Source organism: Theropithecus gelada, chromosome 1 (assembly GCF_003255815.1).
Source record: "Theropithecus gelada isolate Dixy chromosome 1, Tgel_1.0, whole genome shotgun sequence".
Lineage (NCBI taxonomy): Eukaryota > Metazoa > Chordata > Mammalia > Primates > Cercopithecidae > Theropithecus > Theropithecus gelada.
In genome coordinates, this window is record NC_037668.1 from 12,121,606 (window position 1) to 12,146,931 (window position 25,326).

General features: G+C 42.4%; 1 protein-coding gene across 1 annotated transcript in view; it reads right to left on the minus strand.

Annotated features, from left to right (window-relative positions):
• Positions 1 to 205: 205 nt before the first annotated feature.
• NOTCH2 (notch 2) overlaps positions 206 to 25,326 on the minus strand; it is a 166,621-nt gene continuing 141,500 nt past the window's right edge. Inside the window, exons 22-34 of the mRNA XM_025375100.1 lie at positions 23,751 to 23,883; positions 17,352 to 17,588; positions 14,879 to 14,991; positions 13,678 to 14,183; positions 11,989 to 12,336; positions 10,989 to 11,131; positions 10,588 to 10,798; positions 10,061 to 10,157; positions 8,322 to 8,490; positions 7,394 to 7,695; positions 6,487 to 6,634; positions 5,734 to 5,831; positions 206 to 4,823 (exon numbers count right to left, since the gene is read on the minus strand). Coding sequence (XP_025230885.1) covers positions 3,435 to 4,823; positions 5,734 to 5,831; positions 6,487 to 6,634; positions 7,394 to 7,695; positions 8,322 to 8,490; positions 10,061 to 10,157; positions 10,588 to 10,798; positions 10,989 to 11,131; positions 11,989 to 12,336; positions 13,678 to 14,183; positions 14,879 to 14,991; positions 17,352 to 17,588; positions 23,751 to 23,883 — 3,894 coding nt within the window. The 3' untranslated portion in view covers positions 206 to 3,434. The remainder of the gene's footprint in view (positions 4,824 to 5,733; positions 5,832 to 6,486; positions 6,635 to 7,393; positions 7,696 to 8,321; positions 8,491 to 10,060; positions 10,158 to 10,587; positions 10,799 to 10,988; positions 11,132 to 11,988; positions 12,337 to 13,677; positions 14,184 to 14,878; positions 14,992 to 17,351; positions 17,589 to 23,750; positions 23,884 to 25,326) is intronic.

Below are 25,326 nucleotides of genomic sequence, written 5' to 3' on the forward strand. Positions count from 1 at the left end.
TGATGTTTCCTATTTGACAGATGCTTTTTTCCCAGGATCATTTATTTATGATCTAACTAAAGGAAGAAAAAAAGAAGTTTGATGCTAGGCTTTGTGGGATTACCAGAAAGAAAAGAAAATTAGCTCTCTCAGCAAATTATGACATCATGAGGTAACACTGCCAGGCCAGGGATGCAGTACTGGAAAATAAAAAATACACCACCACTGAGCTTGGCAAACCTTTTTTATTTTGTGATAAAAATGCTTTCATATAAATTTCATCTTAACTACCTTTAGAATGAAACGGAAAAGTAAAAACAAAGTGTGCATTTTCCTTACTATGTTTAGTCAGGAATATGCGGTCATTTTATTGGTTATTGGGTTTCTCATACAAACAGATATAATATCACTTTTAAGAGAAATGTACACAAGGAAGTAACCGTAGTACCAGTTATTAGTGGGGGCCTCTGGGTACATAAATGTATCCTCCCAAATAGTCATCATACATTCACTGTATTCGTTAGGGCCAAAATCCCTAAACCACCTCTCAACAAAACATTATACCTTTGGTTCTTTATTATGCAAGAATTACAAATTGTCAAATTCAATAAGATGATACAATGGATTTCAGCATCACAGCCAATTGCTTATACTAAAATCTTTAATTCTCAGACTCTCTTTCCCTCATACCTCTGCCTCCCCCACCTAAGAAAATGATGCTTAAAACAAAACAGAGGAAGCAAATAAACAAACAAAAAACCTATCCCCAAAAGCAGGCAGAAGAGGAGTCAAAGAAAGAATGTATAAAAATAAAAATAAACCAAAAATAACAGGGGAGGATCTATACATGGCATAAAAGATGTATCTCATAAAAACCGAGTCTCCAATTCAGAACCCAAATAAGAAAGTGATTATCCATCTTACCTTCCCTTTTATTAGATACTACACAATTCAAGAGTTCTTAAAATCTAACAGATCAGTAAAATGTTTGAAAGGCAGTGTTGTCCTCCTCATCACTGAAACCTGTTGTCTGTAATGACAGCTTTCACATTCCCTTTCTCCAAACCCAAAGGATCCAAATTAAAGTATTCCAAGAAAAAGAAACAAGCAATTTGGTCTGACATCGTGCTTAGGGAAAAGGGAGGATATAAAATATCCAGTGGCTGGATCAGCAGCTGATATTTTCAGAAGTGGGGCTGGGGCAGGAGGGCAGGAAAGGGCAGGAATGCTGTGGTCCACAGAGGTCCATGCAGAAAGGTTTTCCTCATCTATGAATAATAAATGGGTCCAAGGACAGAGAGTCACCATTTAGAATGGTAAAATGTTTGCACACTATGAAAGAGGCTGACAGAATGTTGCCACATGGAGAGAATAAAGCAGACAATGAACAAACTTAATCTGCTTATCTCAGGGCAGAACTAATTATTTTTGTTGGTTCAATAAATTTGGATAGGACTGAAAAAACCATTTGTAAACTATCATGCTAACAGACACACAGGGTTTCCATATGGGGCCACCAACAGACATATTAGGTAAGTGGGAAGCACTGATGTATACTTGCAGCCACAGAAGGAATGAGAACTGTCATTCAAACCAAAAGAGTCAGGAATTCACCTGTTAATAGCTACAAAATGCCCAGGCACAACTTATTTTGCAGGTGTCATGGGCATCACAGTACCTGACAAAAGTGGCAGTGTAGCCATGGACCAATTATTAACTGGCCCAAGGAGAAGAGGAAGAAAACTATTATTTTTCTACTATTAACTAAAATGCTTCTGCCCTTAAAAGAGAGTCAAGGAAACTGCCAAGAGCATGAATACAAACAGTGGGTTCAGGTGAGGGGCAGTCACAGTGTGAACAATGAGCAAGTCTGTAGTTGTCCATTATCATCTAGAAGGTGACTCTAGGAAAGGAAAACGTTCTGTTGAGTTTCTATGTTAGTTGCCAAAGGGAATGCCATGGCCGCTTCAGAGGAAAAGAAATGGTAGCAGAAAACAGCTATATAGTTCCTCCTTTTCCAATCTTCTTATAGGGCTGTCTTGGACCATAGAAAACAAGTCCAACTTTCCATTTCCTGCACTTAAACACAAAGTCCACGTCTTCAGTGAGAACATACTGGGTATACCAGTAACTCAGACCACAAGTGTGAAAGAAAGATTGGTGAGCAGGTCTTTAAGCAGCAAGATAATCAGAAAGTAGAGACTGATCATCCGACAAAAGGAAGACAACTGTCAATGGGTCCCTTAGGCTAAGGAAAGTTCAGTCCTAAAGAGCAAGGGTACAACATTTGAGACAGTGTCTTCTGTGGAGATGAAAGGAAAGGCTCGACAGTTAAGACTAGTTCCATATGCTGGGTGAGTGAGTGAAACAGGCCTAGAGTGCTCAGATCTGGGACAAATATGTTCCATACACGCAGTCAATGGAATGCTTGGTAGGAAGTAGGGGACCTGTGGGTGGGTAGCCGGCTCTTGCACAAGTTAGCTTGTCGCTTGGTCATTCCAACATTCCAAACCTTTTTCTGGTTTTAAAAAAGTAGGGAGGGTCATAGTAACTAGACCATCAAGGATAAAACGTCACACTGACCAGGCCCATACACGGAAAAACAACAGACTCATACCCTTCCTCCTGGTAAAGTTTATATGAAGACCTGCACATAGACAAGAAAAATTAAGGTGTAGCCTCTTGAAGGGATCTCCTGCCCCCAAAATTTGTGGAAGAAAAATATTCTGCTCCCCTTCTCTCTCCAGGAATGATATATGCAGGAGAACATAATACAGTCTGTCCATTTTCTAAAGAAACATACTTGAAAGGTTTATGCTGAGAACCATACCAAAGTAAACCTCGTGACACTCCAAGAGATACTGGGAAGACAGGAGGGGAAAGGAGACCAAAGTTGCTTTCATGGGCTGGAATGATTAAAAACACAAAGGTCTTGCCCTATAACATGCTGGTAGGGCTACAATCATGGAGAGGTGCAAAATCGAAAGCACCAAATGAAGACAAAAGAATGTCCAAGGAGGAGAAGATGCATAGGTCAATTCAGGCAGAATTCCAGGGCACAATTCCCAACAGGACTCTAGTGTAGAATCTTCTCATGGATATGGCAGAAGCCCGCAGGGCTTAAAACACAGTCAAGGCTGCAAGAATGTCTGGGCTTCAGTAAGCATCCATCTTATGCTCCAAATAGAAGAGAGTAAACATGGACTCAAGGCTTGTATTCATCTCGCATTTCCATAAGCTTGTCTTGATTATTAGATTAATCAATAAGCCTTGCAGATACCCAGTGAAACTGACAAATTGCTTCTCTTGCATTATCTGAATAAAAGCATCTTCTCTTTCCTACCTCTAGAAGCTGGCTCCAGAGATTTCTTCATTTCTCTCCCGGATGACCTTCATTTGTTCCTCAGCAGCATTTACAAAAGGCAGTTATGTCTCTACACTGGAGGTGGACTCTTTCACGCATAAACCTGCATATTGTTGTGTGGTGGCTCAGACATGTGTGTCCCAGGTCCCCGCTGACCTCCTCCAGCACCCCCAGGGGTAGGGCTGGTGGTCACATCTGACCAGTCAGAAGCAGAGTGGGGTGATGAACTTGACCACTGGTCAGGAGACTCTGGGGATGGTGTCAGGTAGGGATGCTCACCCTGGAGGTGACCACTGTGACTGGGTGTTCGCTCAGCAGCATTTGAGGAAGCATAACTGTGCTGTGAAGGGGGTGTGGGGTACTTGCCCACAGAGGCTGGGAAAGGATGATAGGCTGGGAGAATGGTCTGAGCTACCTGCCCGTCCTGTTGGGGCATCATGGCAGTGGGGAAAGCCACACTGGGCAAACGGGCCATTTCTGGAATCTGGTACATGGTGGGCAGGGGGCCCGTAACAGCTGGAGGGCAGGTGGACTGAGGCTGGGGAGCCCCCGCTGGTTGGGCAATACTGCCTTTAGGGATGAGCTGGAAAGTCACAATGGGGGGCAAGGGCTCCCGAGGGGTGGTTATGTGCTTCCCTTCAGGTGGCCTGCTCTGGGGAGCTATGCTAGGGTGGGTGCCCTCAGCTGGAGCCAGGACCATACCAAACATCTCATTGTACTGGGTTTCATTCACCTCCATGCGGTTCATCCAGTCTGCTGGGACCGGGACTGGATGGAGCCTACTCAAGCTTCCAGCACTGCTACTGCCTGGGGGCACAATGTGGTGGTGGGATAGCAACTGGCTCACTGAGGGAAGCACAGTGCTGGCCCCATGAGCCAAAGGCTGCATTTCATGAAGGTTAGAAAAAGACATTGCATGCTGGGCATGGACTGAGGCAGGAGGGGCGGCAGTGGCCAACATAGGGTTGGGTGAGGCCTGTAAGATCCCAGGGGATGTAATCATTGGAGAGGATGTGGTATCGGAAACGTATGTGTGAGGAGATTCTAGGGAATCAACAGGAGATAAAGTTACTGAACTCTCAGACAGTTGGACCTTCTCACTCAGAGACTTCTTCCTCCTACTACCCTTGGCATCCTTCGCCTCCTTGGCAAGGTTAGGGAGGCTAGTGGGCATGGTACTCTTGGCACTGGGCCGTCTAGACTTCTTGCCCATTGGTGTGTGCTTCAGGCTGAGGAAAGATCTGTTGGGCCCACAGATGACAGGTGAGAGAGCAGAAGTCAACACGGTGCCTGGAGGGCTGGGGGTCACATTGTATTCATCCAGGAGGCGCACGATGTCATGGTGCATGCGATCCCGAGCCACATCCCGGGGAAGACGATCCATATGGTCTGTGATGTCTCGATTGGCAAAATGGTCTAACAGGATCTTGGCTGCTTCATAGCTCCCCTCCCGGGCAGCAAGAAACAGCGGTGTCTCTTCCTACAGAAAAGGCCCATCACAGAACACGTTAACACTCTTGAGAATATAGCAGTTTTTCTCAGTCTTTCTTATTATCATCCCCTTAGACATGTTTTCCTAATTATCTCCCCGATGAAATATTAACATCACAGATAGGCTGTGCCTCTACCAGTGTACTGAATGTATATCTGTGATTTATACATAAAAAGAGTAAGATTATTTCACCTCTCCTCAAAAAACAATTTTGCACCTTAGGGGGAACATCTCTTTAGTTGGGAATTCATAAAATAAAGCATGCCCCTGAGCCAGAGACTCACTTAAAAGAGTACTGAGCTTATCAAAATAAGGTTCTAATAGGAAAAGGAGTTAGAAATAAGAAAGGTAGGAAGAGAAAAAACTAAGGCATGCACAGAACTGGGAAAAATAAGGGAAACAGTGAAAGAAAGAAAAGACAAAACATGTGCAAGATAGGACTAAGATGAGGAAAATGAAGAAAACTGAGAGAAGATGAATGACAGAAGGAAGCAGGACAAAAAACTCAGACGGAGAAAAATCAAACAGGAAAACATCAGGGTATCCAAGGATAGAAAAAGCAGCAGGAGGGAAAAAAGAAAGAAAACAAGAGAAAAAGAAGTGACTATGAACAGAAGAGACAGCTGGAGAAAAGGAATGTCAGGGAGAGAAAAGGTTACACCAAGCTATCTATAGCCAGCCTACTACAAGCTGAATACTGAGAGGGAAAAGAACTCATCCTGACACATGCCTGGACAAGCCCTACATTCTCATCAAGCTCTCCAAACCCAGTGTCTGCCCAAACTGCTTCCATCTTTGTCTATACATATCACAAGAGAAGCTGTAAGGAGAAATGGGAAGGGGCTTATAACTGAGGCACTGCTATGAGCCTCCTCAAACTCAGAGCCACAAATTGTACCTTGTTGTCCTGCATGTCTCGGTTAGCCCCATTTTTCAACAGCAAAAGAGTCGCCTCCACATTATTGACAGCAGCTGCCCAGTGAAGGGCGGATTTTCCTGAAGGGGAGAAACATTTTTATAAACAGACATATCATACTCTTAGTAAAAAACACCATGACTTGTACAACGAAACTTTAAATTCCCCAGAGATCAGCAGGAAGCAGTTCTCTGTAGGGGTCTATAGGAAAAACCAAAGTAATCTCTTCCTTTTCCTCTGTTCTAGAAATACTTCAGTACAGGCTGCCTAGCCTGCAGAAGACCTCTAGGTGAAAGGATCACTTGTATGAGGTATTCATGTCCCCTACATGGCAGAATCTACCCTGTTACATACTGAAGACAAAAACCTATGTATTACATGTCAGAATTTATATTGAGAATATTCCACAACTCTCCTAGAGAAGTCAGCTCTCATAAATCCTCAAATCAAGAGTGGTATGCCTAGGAAACTACATGGGAACACCTTTCATGTATCTGCTCTGAGGTCCAAGAACCCTCATTAAAAATCCCTCATTTTAATTAGGGATCTCCTACTGGCTTGGATCTCTGAGTTCAGCATGTTAAAGGAAGAATGAATAAATGCATGAATGAAAGAATGAGTGAATCTCCCATGTATTTGAATCTCAGACAGTTCTTTAAGGGTCATGTAACCATTCCCCCTCCTCAGAGGCATGCTTTGCAGGTAAGAATCCAAATCCCTGCCTTTCATCCCTACCATGGTCATCCACTGCATTCACATCTGCTTGGCAGTTGATCAGTTCTGCCACCATTCCCTCCACAGCCAGGCGGGCAGCCAGGATCAGGGGTGTAGTACCATCATTCATCCTGGCATCTAGATCAGTTACTCGGTTGCGAATCAGAATCTAGAAGAGGAGAAAATACAGAAAAGAGAGTCACCTGGATGAAGGAAAATAATGAAACTCAGTGAAGAACAAGGGCATCAGAGCTGAGGCTACACTGTAGGTTCCCGGAGGGGAGGGAAAGTCTTGTTATCTTTGTGCCCAAGATTCTATCATCATCAATCAATAAATAGTTGTTGACTGAATAAATAAACAAATACGTGCTCAATAAATAATGGCCGATGTAAAGTGAAGAGCCTTCTACTTCCTCAGGAAAGAAGAGGGATGTGGGGAAATATCACAACTTCAGTCAGTCTACAGTCTGAGGTGATTCAGAATGCTTCCGATTTCCTCATAAGGATAAACAGGCATCAGAGAATATAACAGGAACTCAGGTCAAGAAAACTGCCAATGAGCAGCTGGAAGCCCATACAGTCAGGCCAATTCGTAAGCAGTAGCGGATACAAGTCAAAGGCTCCAGACCAGGTATCACTCTCATCTAATCTATGCATTTGGGAAGCATCTCGGCACAACAAATTATCACTAATAATCAGAAAGACTGCTGTTGTCTGCAGTTGGCTCTGTCACTATCTTCCTATATAGAGCTGGGTCAATTTGCCTGTCTCCCTTCCCACTTTCCCATCTAGCAGGCATGACTCTAATACCTGCCCTAATCTCTCAAATGATTGAATAAATTCAATGAGATATTAGTTCCTTAAAAAAGATAAAACTGTACAGAGCCATAGGAATTATTATTCAAGTGACTCTTCTCATGTTCTTTACCTGGAAGACACCTTGGGCATCAGCTGCCACTGCAGCATGGAGGGGGCAGCGGCCCATGTTGTCCTGGGCATTGGCATCTGCACCTGCATCCAGGAGACGCTTGGCAGCATCAGCCCGTGAGTAGCGGGCTGCAAGGTGCAGGGCCATCTCACCAGTCCGGTCCGTCTGGGCCTGGAGGCTGGCACCTTGGTAGACCAAGTCTGTGATGATGTTAGCAGAAGAGTCCTCTGCATCTTCATCTTCATCACTCAAATCTGAGCTGCCTCCTCGGAGAGAAGCCAACATTAATGGGGTGCAGCCATCTGTAGGAATGGAAAATTCCATGAAGTACTCAAGAAGGAGAAGGCAGTTAACCCTATCTTCAGCTTGAAACAGCTCTATTTTAGTTACTCTTAGGGGCAAAGAATTCCCTGCACTTCTTGTAGTAACTGGTTATTAGTTTCACATTTGCTACCTTTTCCTCTGATAACATCGTTTCTGTAAAGAATAATGGGAAAGTACAAGTCTTTTTAAGCTGGGGGTTCTTCTCTAAGTAAAACAAGTTTTTCTTTTCAAGTTTAAGTGATATGTTATTTTAATTGGACATTAAAAAATATGTAATATTAATAGAGCAACTGATATATGCATAAGGTATTAACTAACTATCCTCTGCTTTGGGATATTATTTTTCTATCCTACTACAATCTAACCCATTTTATCAGCCTGTTTAGTCTCAACACACTGTAAGTGAAGCAATGTGAAATCCTTCCCTTTCTGAGTTGATAATTTTTTCATGGCTACATTTCTTAAGCATTCATTTCCTCAAGCTGATTTACAGTCTGTGAAATTGGGAAGGGGTGTATGGCTGGATGGGGCAAACACAGGGACAACAATGTGGAACCATGGGCAGACACAGCCCAGTGAAGAGGGGAAGAGGCCGGGTGCTGACCTGGGCCCCGGACATTCACATCCAACACATCCACCTCCTGCTCTGCCTGAGGAGGGGTGAGGGCCAGCGATGGTGTCCTACGGATGTCTGCAGCTTCAAGGTGCTGCTGTGTCCATGGCCGTCGATCAATGGGGTCGTCTTCTTCTGAGAGTAAGGCTTCATCTTCAGCCTGAAAGGTGAAAACAACGCTCCCTGTCAATCTGGCCACCACCAGAAACTGCTAATGAGAAGCTGTCCAGAGCCTCCACCAACCCTGCTTATCTCCCATTGTTTTCTCTCTTCCTACTCCTCCACCTCTCCGGCGGATAACCTCAGCCTTGGCTTCCCACTGCTCTCGTGATGTGGCTCCTGCTTACTTTTCCTGCATCATCTAGACAATTCCCTTCCCCCATCCCAAACTCTAGGCTTTAGCCTTTAGATCTGCAGAGCACCCAATTCTCACTTTTCCTACCCTCCACTAGAAAGTAAACTTTAATTCTTCTTGTTGGCCCTAAAAAGCATACTCTGCTCACCTCTGCTTAACTGATCTTGTTTTAAGTGCTTACATAGTATTACATGGCCATCTCCACCACCAGGCTGTAAGCTTCTCGAGAAGGCAAAATAAGCCTTGTTCGACATTGCTTCCTTGTAGTCAACATAGCACCCAACATGTAGAAAGCACTCAGGAAAGACTATTCAATAATAATTATGATAATTTAAAAGCAGCTACCCTTTACTGAACACTTAGTACATGACAGGAAAGTAGATAAGGCACATATGCCAACACAACAACCCACAGAGGAAAGGGTTATTATTATCTGCATTTTACAAGGAATGATAATTACAAAGAGGTTAAGTAACTTGCCAGCTACTAAGTGGCAGAGTTTTGGATTTGAATCCAGTTCTGATATTAACTAAAGATTAGTTACTATCATAATTTCTTCACGGCTACATTCCTTAAGCATTCACTTCCTCAAGCTGATTTAGAGCCTGTGAAATTGGGAAGGGATATATGGCTGGATGGGGCAAACACAGGGACAGCAATGTGGAACCATGGGCAGACACAGCCCAGTGAAGAGGGGAAGAGGCCAGGTGCTGACCTGGGCCCCGGACATTCACATCCAACACATCCATCTCTTGCTCTGCCTGAGGAGGGGTGAGGGCCAGCGATGGTCTTCTTAACCATCATGCTCTACCAGCTCCCAGCAATGCACAGCTGTGGATGGATGGTCTCCTTTTTCATGTCAGTCTCAGCTCAATCTACCACTTGCTTTTATATGGTTTTAGTTTCTTGGGCTCAAAGTATGGAGCCTCCAATGTCAACGTTTTGCCATGATCACTGGCTTTCATTTTGCCAATGTCAATGATCACTGGCTTTCTTCTACTGCTTAATTTCATCTTTTCTTATAGAAGGAGAAGTACCCATAAAGGAAAAGGAAGAGACGTGGCCATGAAGGAATTGCCATCTACAAACACCACTCCTGACTTGACTACTGCCAGCATGACACTAAACGAAAGAGACGTGTTTGTTTTAATATTTTTAAAGAGTTATTCTTGAAGAGTATACATAGGTAACCCAAGGTCATCAATGTCCTAAGGATTCCTGCTGTTTAAAAGAACCTAGGATAGTTATTGTCTGGGTAACATATAAAGACTATCACTCTTTACTCCCATTCAGGACACTCTGGAGCTAAAGGACAGACATTTGAAATGTAATCAGATAATGTCTGACAATGGTGGTTCTACCATGATCACCTCACCTTCACTTTCTTTGGTTGGGGCCCTTCATCATCGACCCAGTGTTCACTTGTTCCAGAACCAATTAGGTTAGCTTCTGAGACTTGCACTGAGAGATTTCTAATACGATTATAAAAATAAAAAATAAGAATGGCGGTTATGTCATAAACTAATAGAGTGGTTTTCAACACTTTCCATCATGACACACTCCCATGGCTCTATTACAATCTTGCAGGGTCTTGGCCCAGAGAAGATGGGCAGTATTTCTGTGACATTCCCTTGGCATTCATCCTTTCCCTTCCCACTGAGTGTGAGCTTACAACAAAAGTGCACCTCAACACAGAAGCTGGGTGGCACTGTGATAATATGCACAGAATAGATGCACCCAGGCTCTGACTGTGGTTTCAGTCACTCACAAGGTATTTAGAATCACGGGCAGTGCGAGTAAATGTCCAGAGCTTAGAATTTAAAATCATGATTCAACAAGATACGCTTTTCTAGTCATCCCTACTTATACTGTGAATAGTGGCTTGCTGGCAATGCCTCTTACTTCAGCCCCACAGCATCCTGTCCCACTGGCTCACGACGCTTGTGATTGCTTGCATCTCGGCGAAGAGTGAAACCTTCAGGCAGCCAGAGAGAGCCATGCTTACGCTTTCGTTTTGCCATGATTACCCCCAGCAGAATAATAAACAGAATGATGACAACAGCAACAGCAAGGAGATAGAGGAGCTGAGTGCGTTCTGGAGTCAGGGATTCACCTGAAAGTCCACAGAGACAGGGAAAGTGCTGAATAAAACATCAACCTCTCAATGTCAGCATTAGATTCATTTAGAGGGCAACTTTGACCTCAACAGTTCTGAAAAAATAAGAGGGCTACATAATGAAAATTGTTCCCCCAACTGACACTCTCCCCCTGCCACCTTTCCCCTTTGCACCACTGCCACTCACTGACGACAGACACGAGAGGGTATGACAGGGTCCCCTGTATGGCGTGAGAGGCCAGGAGAGCTGCTGCTGCATCTGTGTTCTTGAAACAGTGGTCTGAGTCTTGAACACACTGGCGGTTGTCAATTTCCAGAAAGACTTTAGAGCTGTGGGATGCCAAGGGAGAAGCGGAGGAGGAGAGATGGGGGTAAAACAGAAGAGTGCAGGTCAGGCAGAATGTGTCATAAAGGGTGATGGGAGCCTCCCTTCCTCCCCTTCAGCATCAGGTCCCTACCTCTGGCATGCTGCTTCAAGACATATCTCAGAAATTAGGATATTGTCCCTTGAGATCTTAAACACTAATTCCCACATAGAGGATGTCCCACCTTCCTTAGTCTAGCTGACCAAAGCCTTCTGGCTGAGGCAATGCATGACAAAGTGAGAAGCTGTTTTCCTCCTGAAGGTTTCAGTGGTCTTCTTCCATTCTTTCCTACCTACTCAGTGGTACTTAGTGCTACTCTAAAAATACATCCCTGTGCATTTTTAGTCCTTATTTTCCTTTGTCTGTGCATTGGTATCTCAGCTAGTTGGAGGGTTGAAAGTTTGAGAATATACCAACAGAGTGAGGTGTGAATGACAGAGCAAGTGAAGATCATTACCTGTGTCAAAGAGACGTATATTCTAAAGAAGGGCCTTGACAATAAGGCAATGATTAATGTACAAAGGAATGTCACTAATAAAGGGATTTGAGGCAACTCTGGCAAAAGGTTATGGATTCTGGCATCCGAGAAGGCCTTCCAGGCATCCTGCCTTCTGTGTACCCCAGTCCCCTTTTCAGGAGCCCAAGATCAAGGCACATCTTTACATTTAAACATAAGTACTGGGGTAATGGGTTTATCTTAAGTGGTGGGCCATCTATTTGTCTGATCCTTGCATTTCTATAGGTTGAGTTATGACATGTGCTACATATCAAAGTGCTAGGCTTCATAAAATTAGCCTTGAAGTTCAGAAACCAAACACTTACCCAGCCACCTCCTGCTCTTGTTCACCAGGAATGGACCTGCGTGTCATCCTCTGTTTCTTCATGGCAGCTGACCTCTCACCATAATAGGGGTACACCATGAGCTCCCCCTGGGAGTCCCGCTTAATGCGCAGGTTGGTGTGGAGCAGGGTCCCCAGTGCCCGCAAGAAGCTGCGAGCATCCTGGAGCAGCTGTTCAGGTGGCATCAATACCACAATAACCAGGGTACCCTCTGCCAGGTTCTCAGGCTGGTCAGCAGCACAGTCCAGCCCATCCCAACCACACTCCTCACTGTTGCACCCCTGGTCACAGTGGTTGTCTTTGAAGTGGTCTGCACAGTATTTGTCATACCTAGGTAAGGGGAAGCAGAGAACAGGAGAAAGGGGCTCAGATTAGACTGGAGCTCTATTTGCTTTTTCATTTGGAACTAACTATGGATTTTCCTACCCATTTTCTGTGGCCCACACCCAGGACCCAAATGCCCCACAAAACCTTCTTTGCATCTCCTATCCCTGATGTCATAGAGTATGTATAGTCTACGCCACTCATCCTTGTTGTGTACTTCCTAAATGAAGAACATTGTACTCACTACGCTGCAGGAGCTTAGGGACTCCCAGGCAGTTTACAATCCTGTTAAGTCAGGTTTTCAAACAAAGCTGCATATCTGAAACAAAAGTCAGCCTGGTTCATGCTTCCTCTACTTTGTATCCATTGTCCCCAATAAGGTAACAACGGGCTTTAGGAAGTGAAAGATGCCTCTAGAAACTTGATAAATGACCCTGAACCATTGAGAGTTGCCATAGAGAACCATATTAACATGACCCATTTCTTTCCCTTTCAAGAGCGAATCCCAGCTACAGAAGGTAAACGGGGATGGGTATGTCCTTGTAGCACACCAGACCTTACTTGTACAGGCTCTTTCAATATTTGCAAAAGGAATTAGAACCCCCAAACCTAAATGATGTACAAACTATTTCATCTACACTCTCCTCTCCTCATACCCTACCCCTTGATATTTATACTATTTGGTACAACTTTCCATGCTATCTCAATCAAAAGATTAGGAGTCAATGAAACAACTTGCTCTGGCGAGTTCTTTAACCCTTGGGCCTAAGTTCTCTCACCTATGAAAGAATGTTAATAATACCTATGCCTCATGGGTTGTTTAGAATTAACTTGGATTAAATTAGATGGAATGGCTAATTAATAGGAAAGTTCCTAAGTAAACCACACAGCATCCTACAACTATAACAATTAAGACCAGGAGGGTTCACAGGCCTAATCTAATTCATGCTTCCTGATAAACCTGGGTGGGGAAAAACAGTCTTAGGGAAAGGAATGGGGTGAAGAGAGAGATACAGACCTTTCCATCCATCCTGCAGGCAGGTTATGTGAGAGGCTGCTTGAAGTGGGAAACACCACTTCCAAAAGTTATATCCCCCAGGAGGTCACGAAGGCAGCAGGTGAGAAGGCATAGATAGGCAGAGAGAGAGGGTCATTATGCAATGAGCATTCCTGGCCCTTTGTCAGCAAGGGAGAGCACAGGGTAGTGTGCGATGGGACAAGGCTGGCACCATCTGAAAAGCAGAGGCAGCTTAGGCTGAAGCACTGGAGTGGTTAGGAGCAAGAACGAGAAACTGAAGTGTGTTAGTGACAGTCCCCTTCAGCTTCTGGAAAACGTGAAGCCCTTACTTGCATGTCTTGCTGTTCCCCTGGCATTCAAAGTTGTCAAACAGGCACTCGGCCGTGTTGCACAGCTCATCACACTGGTTGTTGATATAATCCCAGCAGGGAAGTGGGGAGGAGCAGTTGGCCCAGGGGTTCTCCATGGTGAGAGAACAGTCACCCCCATCCCACTGGCAGGCATGGCTGTTGCAGGCCTCATCACAGACGCCATCACGAGCTTTGTCGGCACAATATTGGCTCAAACAGGTGGCAGGAGGGGTGCTGGGGGGTGCCGTGTAGAGTTCACAGCGGCTACCCCAGAATGGTGGGGCACACTGGCAGGAGTAATAAGGAGGCTGGCGCTGAGGGTGGCAGCTGCCCCCGTGCTGGCAGGGGCTACTGGCACAGCCTGACTCGCAGTCCCGGGGGTTGGGGCAAAAGCAGCGGGGTCCAGAGGCGGTGTGCACACACTGCTCTCCTTTCCTACATTTCACTTGTCCACAGCTGCTCTGGCACCTTGCCCCGGAAAATCCCTGTGGAAATCAGTGAGGAAATAAAAATGGCATTGGTAGGAAAACAGTCATATTGGAAGTTTTGGGTTTCTAGAAAACCTCCATATCTCACTACTCCCTTCTGTACTTCCTGTTCAGCCCAAGCCAAGGTTACTAGACAGGTTTCCTTTTGGTATCTCCCAAGGCATGGGGATCTCTTGTTTTGGGAAGCTCTCAGCCTCTGGCAGTGATAAAAGAATGGGTATAGCAAAGAGCTAAAATTAAGCTTCCCTCTACTTTAAGAGACAACTTGCTTCCAAATGGTTCCTGCTAAAGAATGCAAGCAGAGCAGCATTTCCACCAACTCTGGCCCAACCTGGGCAGTGAGATTACCCTCCAGCATGGGGCCAAGAAGCCACATACATCAGCCCTATTTTCAAGGGGGCATTCCACTTTTTGTGGTTTTCCCTTAGTTTTTCTTAAGACTGACAGTCATGGATTGGGAAGCTCACTGTTTCTGGGAGTATCTAAACAGCTTTTATTTACTTTTGTTTTTGTTTTGTTTTGTCGCTTGTAAACAGCTTTAAATGGAAGAACCCAAGCACTTTCTTGTGAAAGAGTAGAACTGAGAAATCTTCCCATTTGGAAGACTGATTAAACCAGGTTTAATCTCAGTTCTGTCACAGATCGTATGGAAGAGACAATGCCCCTTCTTACATGAGCAACAGGGCACTTACCGGGGGACAACGGCAAATGAAACCATCAGGCATGTTACTGGCCACAGCACAAGTCCCTCCATTCAGGCAGGGCATCTGGGGACACACATCGACGAAGGTTTCACAGTGCCGGCCTCAGAAAATAAAAAATTAAAAAAGCTTTAAAAGGCAGAAGTAGTCACTACAAGTTACTGAACAAACTTTGCTGGGATGGGAACTAGCCATAGGTGGAGCAAATGTGAGAGAGTTCAGTTCTAAGCCTGTGGTAATCTGAGCATAGGAAGAAAACACTCACTGCATCTCAGCATGATTGGCCTGTCACTGGCTCAGGCCAGTCCCTTACTCTGTCTTGCCTCCACAATAAGTACCAACTCACACGACAGGATGGGTGAGAAAAGTGACTTAAATCCCACCAAAAAAAGGGAAATCACACTTCAGCTTTTTGAAGTCACTTTAGCTTTCATAAATTGCAGGAAACAGTTGAAAAACTATTCATTGTATTTTGTTAATGTCATCTACTTCATAGGAGAGGCTACACCAGGCCAATATATTTAAAAGGTGATTTGCAGCATAGAGAATTTTCATCTGTGATACCTCATTTCAATCACTTTTTGGCCTTTCTGTAACCTAACTCAATTCCTTAAAATGCAGCTTAATTTTCCTAGAGTTAGTTTCCTCTAGGAATAGTTCCAAAACAGAAGGTCCCTGGGGGCCACTGCTCCAAGATAAAGAGCGAGGCAACTGGAACCACAGAGGAGACGCAGGGCACAGCTGGGACTCCTGGTCAATAGCAGGAGATAGGCCCCACCTGGCCTGTGGTCACTCGGGAAAGAAGAGGTAGCTTTAAAAATGAAACAAAAATATAATGTTTTTGGCCAAGGAGATCAAGCAGCAAGAGGCATAAATGTTTGTCTCTTCAAATCACAGCAGCAGCCACTAACCAAGAGCAACCACCACATGGACACAGCTTGGTGGACCACCAGTCCCTTGCTGTTTATCTCTGCAACAGCATCCCACAATAATTGTGCTCAATGTATTCAACAGATTTTTTTTTTTTTCCATTCACAAATGTGGAAAACACACAAACACTACTTCCTGGCTGTGGGACACTACTTCAAAGTGGTCTCCATTCCTTCCTTCTCCTGCTTCCCCCTTACTTTGCAAATGCTTGTCAGTGTTTCCAGAGAAAAAAGCCTCAGGGGCAATGAAAGAAACGGGAGCCAGTTTTGCTTCGTTGGCTTTCCAGCTGCAGTATGGCCAATACGAGGCTGTAGACAGACTGTTCATACTCATTCTGTTCCACATTGCCTCAATAGCTATTATGTTCACAACGGACTATTTCTTTTTGGATGTTAGTGTATCCAGGGAGCTTCCATATTGCAGAATACCTATTCTTTATAAAATTCTAAGATGGTAAGGTAGCATATCTTTAAAGTTGGAAGGAAAGATGGCTGAAGATGGGCTCAGGATATAGCAGAGTTCAGCTTGATGAATTGTTTGTAAATAGACTATTAAAGCCTATTTTCTGACTCCCAAGGAATCTGATCACACCCTCCGTATAAGAAATACAACTACAGACCCCAGGAAATGCATGATAATTTTCAAATCTCAGTATCCTGCCACATCTGGATACAAACAACTATTTTAGTTCCCAACAGTCACCATGCTGCCCTCTCCAGAAGCAACCAGTAAGTTCTTGTGACAAGACCCCTATTCTGAGGCAGGGCTTGGTCATCTTCATGCCCTGTGATGAAAGAAAGAAACTTGGGAACAGAGTAGGAACATGGCCAAGCCTTTACTGAGCAGGGCATTACTTGTGACCACTGCAACTTTTCATTTCATACCCATATCAACGATCCTTGGTTAAAGACACTTGAATTTGGACCTGCTCCCTTTAAGTATCTAAGTAGGGTCCTAAGCTTCTCTGAGTCCTAGGAGTGGAATGATCACGGTGGCAGGAACTACCCTGTAATTCAAGCCTCACATGTCAAAGGAGGCAGGGTGAAGAAACCAGAGTTAGACGTAAGGTTCCTTAAAACAAAATGTTATTTTGTTCAGATGAAAAGAGTTCTGTGAATGAATGGTGGTGATAGTAGCAACAATGTCAATGTACTAAACAATGCCACTGAACTGTACACTGTACACTTTAAAATGACTCAGATAGTAAATTTTAGGTTTTGGATATTTTGCCACTATTAAAAAATGTTATTTTGTTCAACTACTTTCAATATACACTGTAAAAAATATTCCTGCCATAGCATGATATAATCAATGCACAACAAAAGAATCTCTCAGGAAAAATTAAAGGTAGACACTGATTGTAACATCCATAGAGTACAGACCAAGAAAAAACTGGCTTTTAAAAATTAAGCTACTGTTGTTTTTCTTATATAAGAAAAGCTTCACTTGGGTCTGGGACAAGTTACAGGGCCCAATTTGTTCACTAAAACCATCTTCCAAGGCAGAGAGGCCAGGAGGCTAGAGAACTTCTCACCAGTAAAGGCACTACGGCAAACACACAGGTAGTCATTGGTGAGCTGTATACAGTCCAGGCTGCCCTCAGAGCTGCAGGGGTTGGAGAGGCACTCGTTGATGTCTCCCTCACATCGCTCCCCAGCAAAGCCAGGCAAGCAGCGACAACTGTAGCCTCCAATCCTATCCACGCACTGACCACCATTAAGGCAATGTGGACCCCTGGCACAGTCATCAATGTTTTCTTCACAGAGTAGGCCTGGAGGAAAGAGAAGAGGTACAGAATTATGAAAATCCTTTTAACCTGCTTTCCAGCAAGGGATAACCACACTTGTTGGCATTTTCACAATGAATCAGAGTATACTCTTCAACTGGTAGTGGGACCTTGTAGTTGGGCAGGGCAAAGCACATGCTTTATTCATGACAGCTGTCATCCTTCTGGTGAGTTGTACAAGTAAAGGAATGAACACACTAGAGCTCCACATGTACTCTCCCACACAATCCAGTGAAGTAGCACCCTATGCTGTAGGTCCTATTATTTGTCCCATCTCAAAGACAAGGAAACTGGAGCTCAAGAGAGGCTCAGTAATTTTTCCAAAGTATAATCTAAAATATAAAAACAGTCCAAAAAAGAACATAACAATAAATACAGTCATGCAACTGTATAATGACATTTTAGTCAATGCAGGCAGCATACACAACAGTGGTCCCATAATGAAGCTGAAGCTGATAAATTCCTGTTGCCTAGTAACATCATAGCCTTGTAATGTCATAGCGCAATTACTTTTTAAATAAATTCAGTGTAGCTTAGGTGTACAGTATTTACAAAGTCTACAGTAGTCTACAGTAATGTCCTAGGCCTTCACATTCACTTACCATTCACTGACTCACCCAGAGCAATTTCCAGTCTTGCAAGCTCCTTTCACAGTAAATGCCCTATACAGGTATACTATTTTTTATCTTTTATATTGTATTTTTACTGTACCTTTTAAGTTTTCTACGGTACCTCTTCTTAAATATGTTCAGATACATAAATACTTTCCATTGTGTTATAATTGCCTACAATATTCAGTTCAGTAAAACAAGGTGCAGGTTTGGAGCCTAGGTGTGTAGTAAGCTATACTCCCTCTGTTTGTGTAATTACACTCCATGATGATTGTACAACAATGAAATTGCCTAAGGGCGTATTTCTCAGAACATATCCCCACTGTTAAGTGACCCATGACTATACATAGGTTATGTAAATACATTGGTAACAATTGGAACTGAATTTTGAATGAAATACATTTTTAAGTTTTATAATCACTGGCTTTTTTCTGTAATAGTGTGTAAATGCACCAATGCTTTTTATTTAACAAAAATAGAGGATAAATTTCCTGCTGAGAGTTCAAAAGTTATTCCATTTAAAATAGGACTCATTTAATGTACTATAGCTATAAATGAGCCATCTAGTATGAATATCTGCATACAGTGTCTTAGAAAGAAACAAAAGAAATCAATGACTATTCTAGAAATTATTCTATGATTAATTCAAAAAGGTACAAAAGAGGCCGGGCGCAGTGGCTCATGCCTGTAATCCCAGCACTTTGGGAGGCTGAGGCGGGCGGGTCACTTGAGGGCAGGAGTTCGAGACCAATCTGCCCAACATGGTGAAACCCCATCTCTACGAAATACACAAAAATTAGCTGGGTGTGGTGGCACATGCCTGTAATCTCAGCTACTCGGGAGGCTGATGCAGGAGAATCACTTGAACCCGGGAGATGAAGGTTGCAGTGAGCCGAGGTCACGCCACTGTGCTCCAGCCTGGGCAACAGAGCGAGACTCTGTCTCAAAAAACAATCATAATCATAATAAAAATAAAAACAGGTACAAAAGAAAACAGTTCTGTATTCCTACCACTTGCATTGTAGCATACACTAACAAAAGCAAGATTATTTTTTAAAAAATGTAAAATAAGGCCCAATTTTCAATAGCAATTACCAAATTACCAAAGATAAAATACCTAGGAACAATCTTAACAAGAAATGTGTTACACTTATATGAAGACAACTTTAATACTGTCCTAACAGACACAAAAGAGACTTGAATAAATGGAAAGACATACCAGGATTTGGTTAGCAAGATTCCTCATCATAAAGTTGTCAGTTTTCTCTATACTGATTCATAAATTTAATGAGACCCCAATAAAAATTACCAACAGGAATTTATTAAGACAAGCTGATTATAAAATTATGTGAAAAATAAACTGTAACTATAACCAGAAAAACTATGAAGAAGAAGATCCTTAATTGGAACAGAAAGTTATTGGTGAATTAATAGAATAACAGAGAAAATAAAGTCCAGAAGAATACCAAAAATACACATGGGAATTTAGAATCTGGCAAAGGTACCATCTCAAATCATTATATAAAAAACAAAATATTCAATAAATTGTGTATTAACAAATGAGTAGCCATATGGAAAAAGTACTTGAAGAAAATATAGGAGAATTTCTTTACAACCTTCAAGTGTATAAGATGTTGCTAACTACAACTCAAAATCCAGAAGCCATTTTAAAAATGATAAATTCAACTTGATTAAAAAGTAAAAGTGTGCACTAAATATCACTATAAAGAAAATCAAAAGATAAAAAACAACATACTGGGAAAATATTTGTTTTTTTAATATCATAGACAGCCAATTTCCACAAAAAATTAAATCAACAACTTAATGGGGGAAAAAAGACATACATATATATATATAAATATATATATAAACAGAAACTGCAAGAAAAGGAAAAGAAAATGATTCTTAAATGAAAATATATTCTCCACCTTAACAAAAAGCCAGTATGCTGATATACTGAAATTACTGATTAAAATTATAAATGTACATATTACTCAATCCAGCGATTCTATTTCTGAAAATTTATTTTACCAATATACTTATATGCCTGCAAGATAACTGAAATATCTATCATGATGACACTGGTTAAGTAAAATATGGCATGCCTGTAAAAGGGAATTCTGTAGCTATAAAAAATATTGAGGAAGTTCGGGCCAGGCGTGGTGGCTCACGCCTGTCATCCCAGCACTTTGGGAGGCTGAGGTGGATGGATCGCTTGAGGCCAGGAGTTCGAGATCAGCCTGACCAACATGGAGAAACCCTGTCTCTACTGAAAATACAAAATTAGCTGGGCGTAGTGGCACATGCCTGTAATCCCAGCTACTCGGGGGGCTGAGGCAGGAGAATCACTTGAACCCAGGAGGCGGAGGATGTGGTGAGCTGAGATCGTACCATTGCACTCCAGCCTGGGCAACAAGAGCAAAACTCCATCTCAAAAAAAAAATATATATATATATATAAAATATATATTCCTACACACATCATAATCAAACTATCAAAAGATAAAGAATCTTAGAGGCATCAATATATATATAATATATATAATATATATAGAGAGAAGTATATATAGAGGAGAGAGAAGTTCTATATTTTGATATGAAAATATCTCCAACTAAAAAAAAAAAAATCAAGTGCAAAAAATGTGTCTAATGTTCTATCTTCAGAGTAAAAAGGAAAGGAAATAAAATATCATTGCATTTGGCTTCTCTCTACATAAAGAAAATTTTGAAGGATACAGTTTTTGAAAAATTCTAGAAAGAAACACAAACAACTAAAAGTGGTGATTACGTGTTTGTGGGAGAGGGAAAATTTGCCCACCAGAAGAGAGATGGGAATGAGAAGTATTTTCACTGTATACTTTTCTACGTGTGAATACATTTTTGGTCTATATGCATATATGCATATCTCACCTTATACACAGAGTAAATTGAAAACAAAAAAGTAAAAACAAAATCCAGTATATGCTCCCTATCTCAAAGAATATTTGATATTTAGGGATTGCTAGTAAAATGAACATAAATGTGTATTTCCCCATCAGAATAGAACCACCAGAAATAAACAGATCTATCAAATGAGAGAGAACTCAACCTCAGCCTGAAGCAAAGTAATAGGAAGAGGCAGAACTGTTACAGTTAGCCCTCGACCTGGGAAACTGGAGGGACATGTAGGCAAAGATCCAAGGCTTAGAAATACAGTGACACATTGTGATGACTCTCACAATGGGGTTACGGGACTTTAGAGTTTCCTGGAATGTTTACCAATGGCCAGAGAAGTTAAGTCAGGATGAAAAAAAAAATACTGTTCCACATACCTAAACAAGCACACATAGTAAAATAATCCAAGGAACTGTAAGTAGGATAAAGTCAAAGAAATTCATACCTACACATATCATAATCAAACTGTCAAAAGATAAAGAAAGAATCTTAAAGGCATCAAGAGAGAAGCAATGTATCACATATAAGGGAACTTCAACAAGATTAACAGCATATTTCTCATTAAAAACCATGGATATCAGAAATCAGTTGGATGACATATTCAAAGTGCTGAAAGAAAAAGACTGTCATGATAATATTGAAACTAGTATTCTAAGCCATCTTTACCACAGGGTTAGAAGAGACAAAAATTTTGTTTCTTCCTGAAATGATCCATTCTAGGACTGGACATGTCTTATTAATTAAAAGTTCATGGTATGGCAGTGATTTTAGAGTTTGATGAATACTCATGTATTCTCCTATATTTCCCAGCCTCCCTTGAAGTCATGGAGGCCATTTAATAATTCTGGTCAATATACTGTGAGGGACAGTGATGTGTGTTGCTTCCAAACTGAGCTAGTGAAAGCTGCTGTATGACCCTTCAAGTCTGTCTCTCTTCCCTGTACTGTGGAGGCCTTGGAGGCCAGGTGTTTCAAACTACATATCTGAAACACAGAGAAAGGTAGCCCAACACATATTCGACTTTATCTGAGTGACAAAATTAGTGTTATATTAAGCTCTGAGATTTGAGGTTTAATTAGCTGCTATAGCTTGAAGTTTGACTCCTCCAAACCACATGTTAAAATGTGATCTCCAATGTTGGACATAGGGCCTAATGGGAGGTATCTGGGTCCCTGGAGTAGACCCCTCATGAATGTCTCAAGGTGCTATCCTTGAGACAATGACAGCATTCTCGCTCTATTAGTTCCCATGAGAGCTGGTTGTTAAAAAGAGCCTGGGATCTCCCTCCCCTCTCACTTGCTTCATCTCTTGCCATATGATCTCTACACACATTGGCTCCTCTTCACTTTTCACCATGAGTGGAAACAGCCTGACACTCACACCAGAGGCAGATGCTGGCACCATGCTTCCTGTACAGCCTATAGAACTGTGAGCCAAATATACCTCTTTCGAAAAATAAATTACTTAGTCTCAGGTATTCTTTTATAGCAACATAAATGAACTACGATAATAGCTATCACCAGAATCATAGCTTGTCCTAACCAGTACAATTTCTCAAAGGAACAAACTAACAATGAATTAGAATTAATTTCTACTCAACCATTGATTTCTAGAATAAAGAACAATTCTCCTTTTTGCAGGACCATTCTTCAAATACTTAAAGACCGTTTCTCCTTAGTTTTCTTCTTCCCATTAACCTCATTCCTCAATAACGAGCCTACTAGTAGGGTACTCTCCTATTTTAATTTAGTCAAACTCTGATATCTGGGAAGGCAAATTATCAAACTTTACTGACACAAAGCTCTAAGGCAATACAAATACTTCTCTGGCACTCTGTTCTCTTTGACACTAACGAGAATGAATTTGTCACCAGTGTGGATGGCCTTTAACATTTTTTTCACAGGCTTCTCAGAGTAGGCCCCATCATAACTACATCTCTTCTGATAAACAGTACTCAAAACTCTTTCCAAGGGATGGTTCAAAAGCAGTGTCAATGTTCGCAGCAGAATCACGGCCCTACCACTTAGTTGAAAAGCAGTGGCAATGCCCACAGAAGAATGATGGCCCCATCACTCACAGTCCATGGCTGCATCTCTCATCAGGCCTTACTGCAATTCCTAAGGTAGAACCTTGCACCATCAGTATCCTCCCCTGAGGTGATGAAAATAGGCAGATATTTTCATTTCATTCATTCCCCCACCTTATAGAGGTAAGACTTGGCTAATTTAAAAAATACATAAGCAGGTAAATGTAAATTGTTTATTTTAGAGGTCATTAGTTGCTTTTCTGTGAAGCAACAAGAAATCTTACTGACCAAGCTAATTTTGTTATGTTATGTTAATATTGTATCAGTTCCATATTCTGTGTTTCATGGAATATCAAGATGCCAAACAACCAGATAAAACTGAGAACATAAATCACAACATCAGAGTTAGCAAGAGATGGGAGAATAAAATGGCTTGAATTACTAGGATGCAGAACTAAATGCTTGGAATGAAGCTAGTCTTACTATCTTTGATTTTATAAAATCCCCTGAACACTAAGAATGGTTTTATAACTTAGACAATGCCCTCGATGGAAAATGGATAAGGATGATTTCATACCCCGAGTGCCTGGTGGGCAGGAGCACTTGAAATGGTTCACAAGGTCAATACAGGTGCCTCCATTCTGGCAGGGCTGATTCTGGCACTCATCCACTTCATACTCACAGTTGACACCCTGATAGCCTGGGACACACTGCCATGAGGAAACATAATGGGTAAGGAATACTGGACCATTACTGGAAACAGACCATGAGAGCAAGTGAGATCTGGAACATTTCTGTGACTCTCTCCCACCTCCCCACTTAGCTTTTGTATGTTTTCTCTGGAGCCATCACACTCTCTGCTAATCATTCTACGCAGGGACAGAAAACCCGCAGCTTACTGGCATTTACCTATTCCTCCTCCAGTTGAAAAAGGCACTTTAAAAGGAAGGCAAAGACTGAATACAATGAAGGATATTTCAGATTTGACTTGTGTGCAAACCTTTTGTTCCTCCCAGGTACAGGTTTCCTCATCTTTAAAATACACATTCCTCTGTATGTGATGAGGACCCTATGACTCAGTCAAAAGGCATATGTGGATGGTAGCACAGACATGCAATTATTGATCTCCAGGTTTAGGAAACTGCATGTATGTGTGAGAAACTGGTTGAGATACGGCTGGGGGTAAAGGGAGGTGGGTCTGGCTGGCTGTGGTGGCTATAGGGGTTGGAAGGATTTCAGGGCTGACCAAGAAAAAGGATATGGCTGTGAGGTGGCTTTATTTGGACACTTTGACAGGTTTGCATGTGGGAGAAGTCTCATATAGCATGAGACCTTTCAGAGGGGTAGGTGGGTAAGAGGAAGACAGCAAGTAAACTCTGGGAAAGAAGGATCAGAGAGGGAGTCTAGGTGATGTCACTCAGCAGCCAGTGGCAGGAATCTCTGGGTCAGAGAGCACTAAAGGCCAGCATCAGTCTGGGGTCTGTATGGCCCCAGGGTTTATCTTGTCCTACTTATACTATGGCTAGCAGATTTTGGCTGCTGTTTTGCAGGCTATGCAAAGCAGGCAAGCTCTAAATAGTTAAAAATCTGCTTATTTGAGCACTATGTTTAAAACAACTGGATGTGTCAAAATTTGGGTTTGGCACTGGCAGGCCTTTCAGCTAATGAGTCCCAGCCTGCTGTGAAGAAATAAACAACCCAGGGGCCAAAATACAGAAGCTATCATTGGCTCATTCATATAACAATAGAGAAGCAAAGCTTTTCTCAGTGTTGCTTGGTGGTTTGAATTGGTATCCAATTAATGTCTCAGACATTTTGCTAATATCTTGCTTGCTCTAACCATTATCAGCCCAGACATTAAAATAGTGACATGTCCCTTGAAGACACATACTTCCTCCAATATATACATGTAACATTTAGCATGATGCTATGGGGAACAGGATGAGCAACATTTTTTTTGAGAGAAAATTGCTAGTTGACTGATTAATGACTACATACAAAGGTGACAGGGGCCAAAGGAATACTCCACAAAGCAGTTTTTCCTATCTCAGCTGCTATTCAGGGAAGTGCGGACTGCTATGTTGGGTGAGCCTGTAAAATGCACTCTGGTAGTGACTCTTGGCTCTGAATCCTAAAAGCAAGCCTAAGGAGCT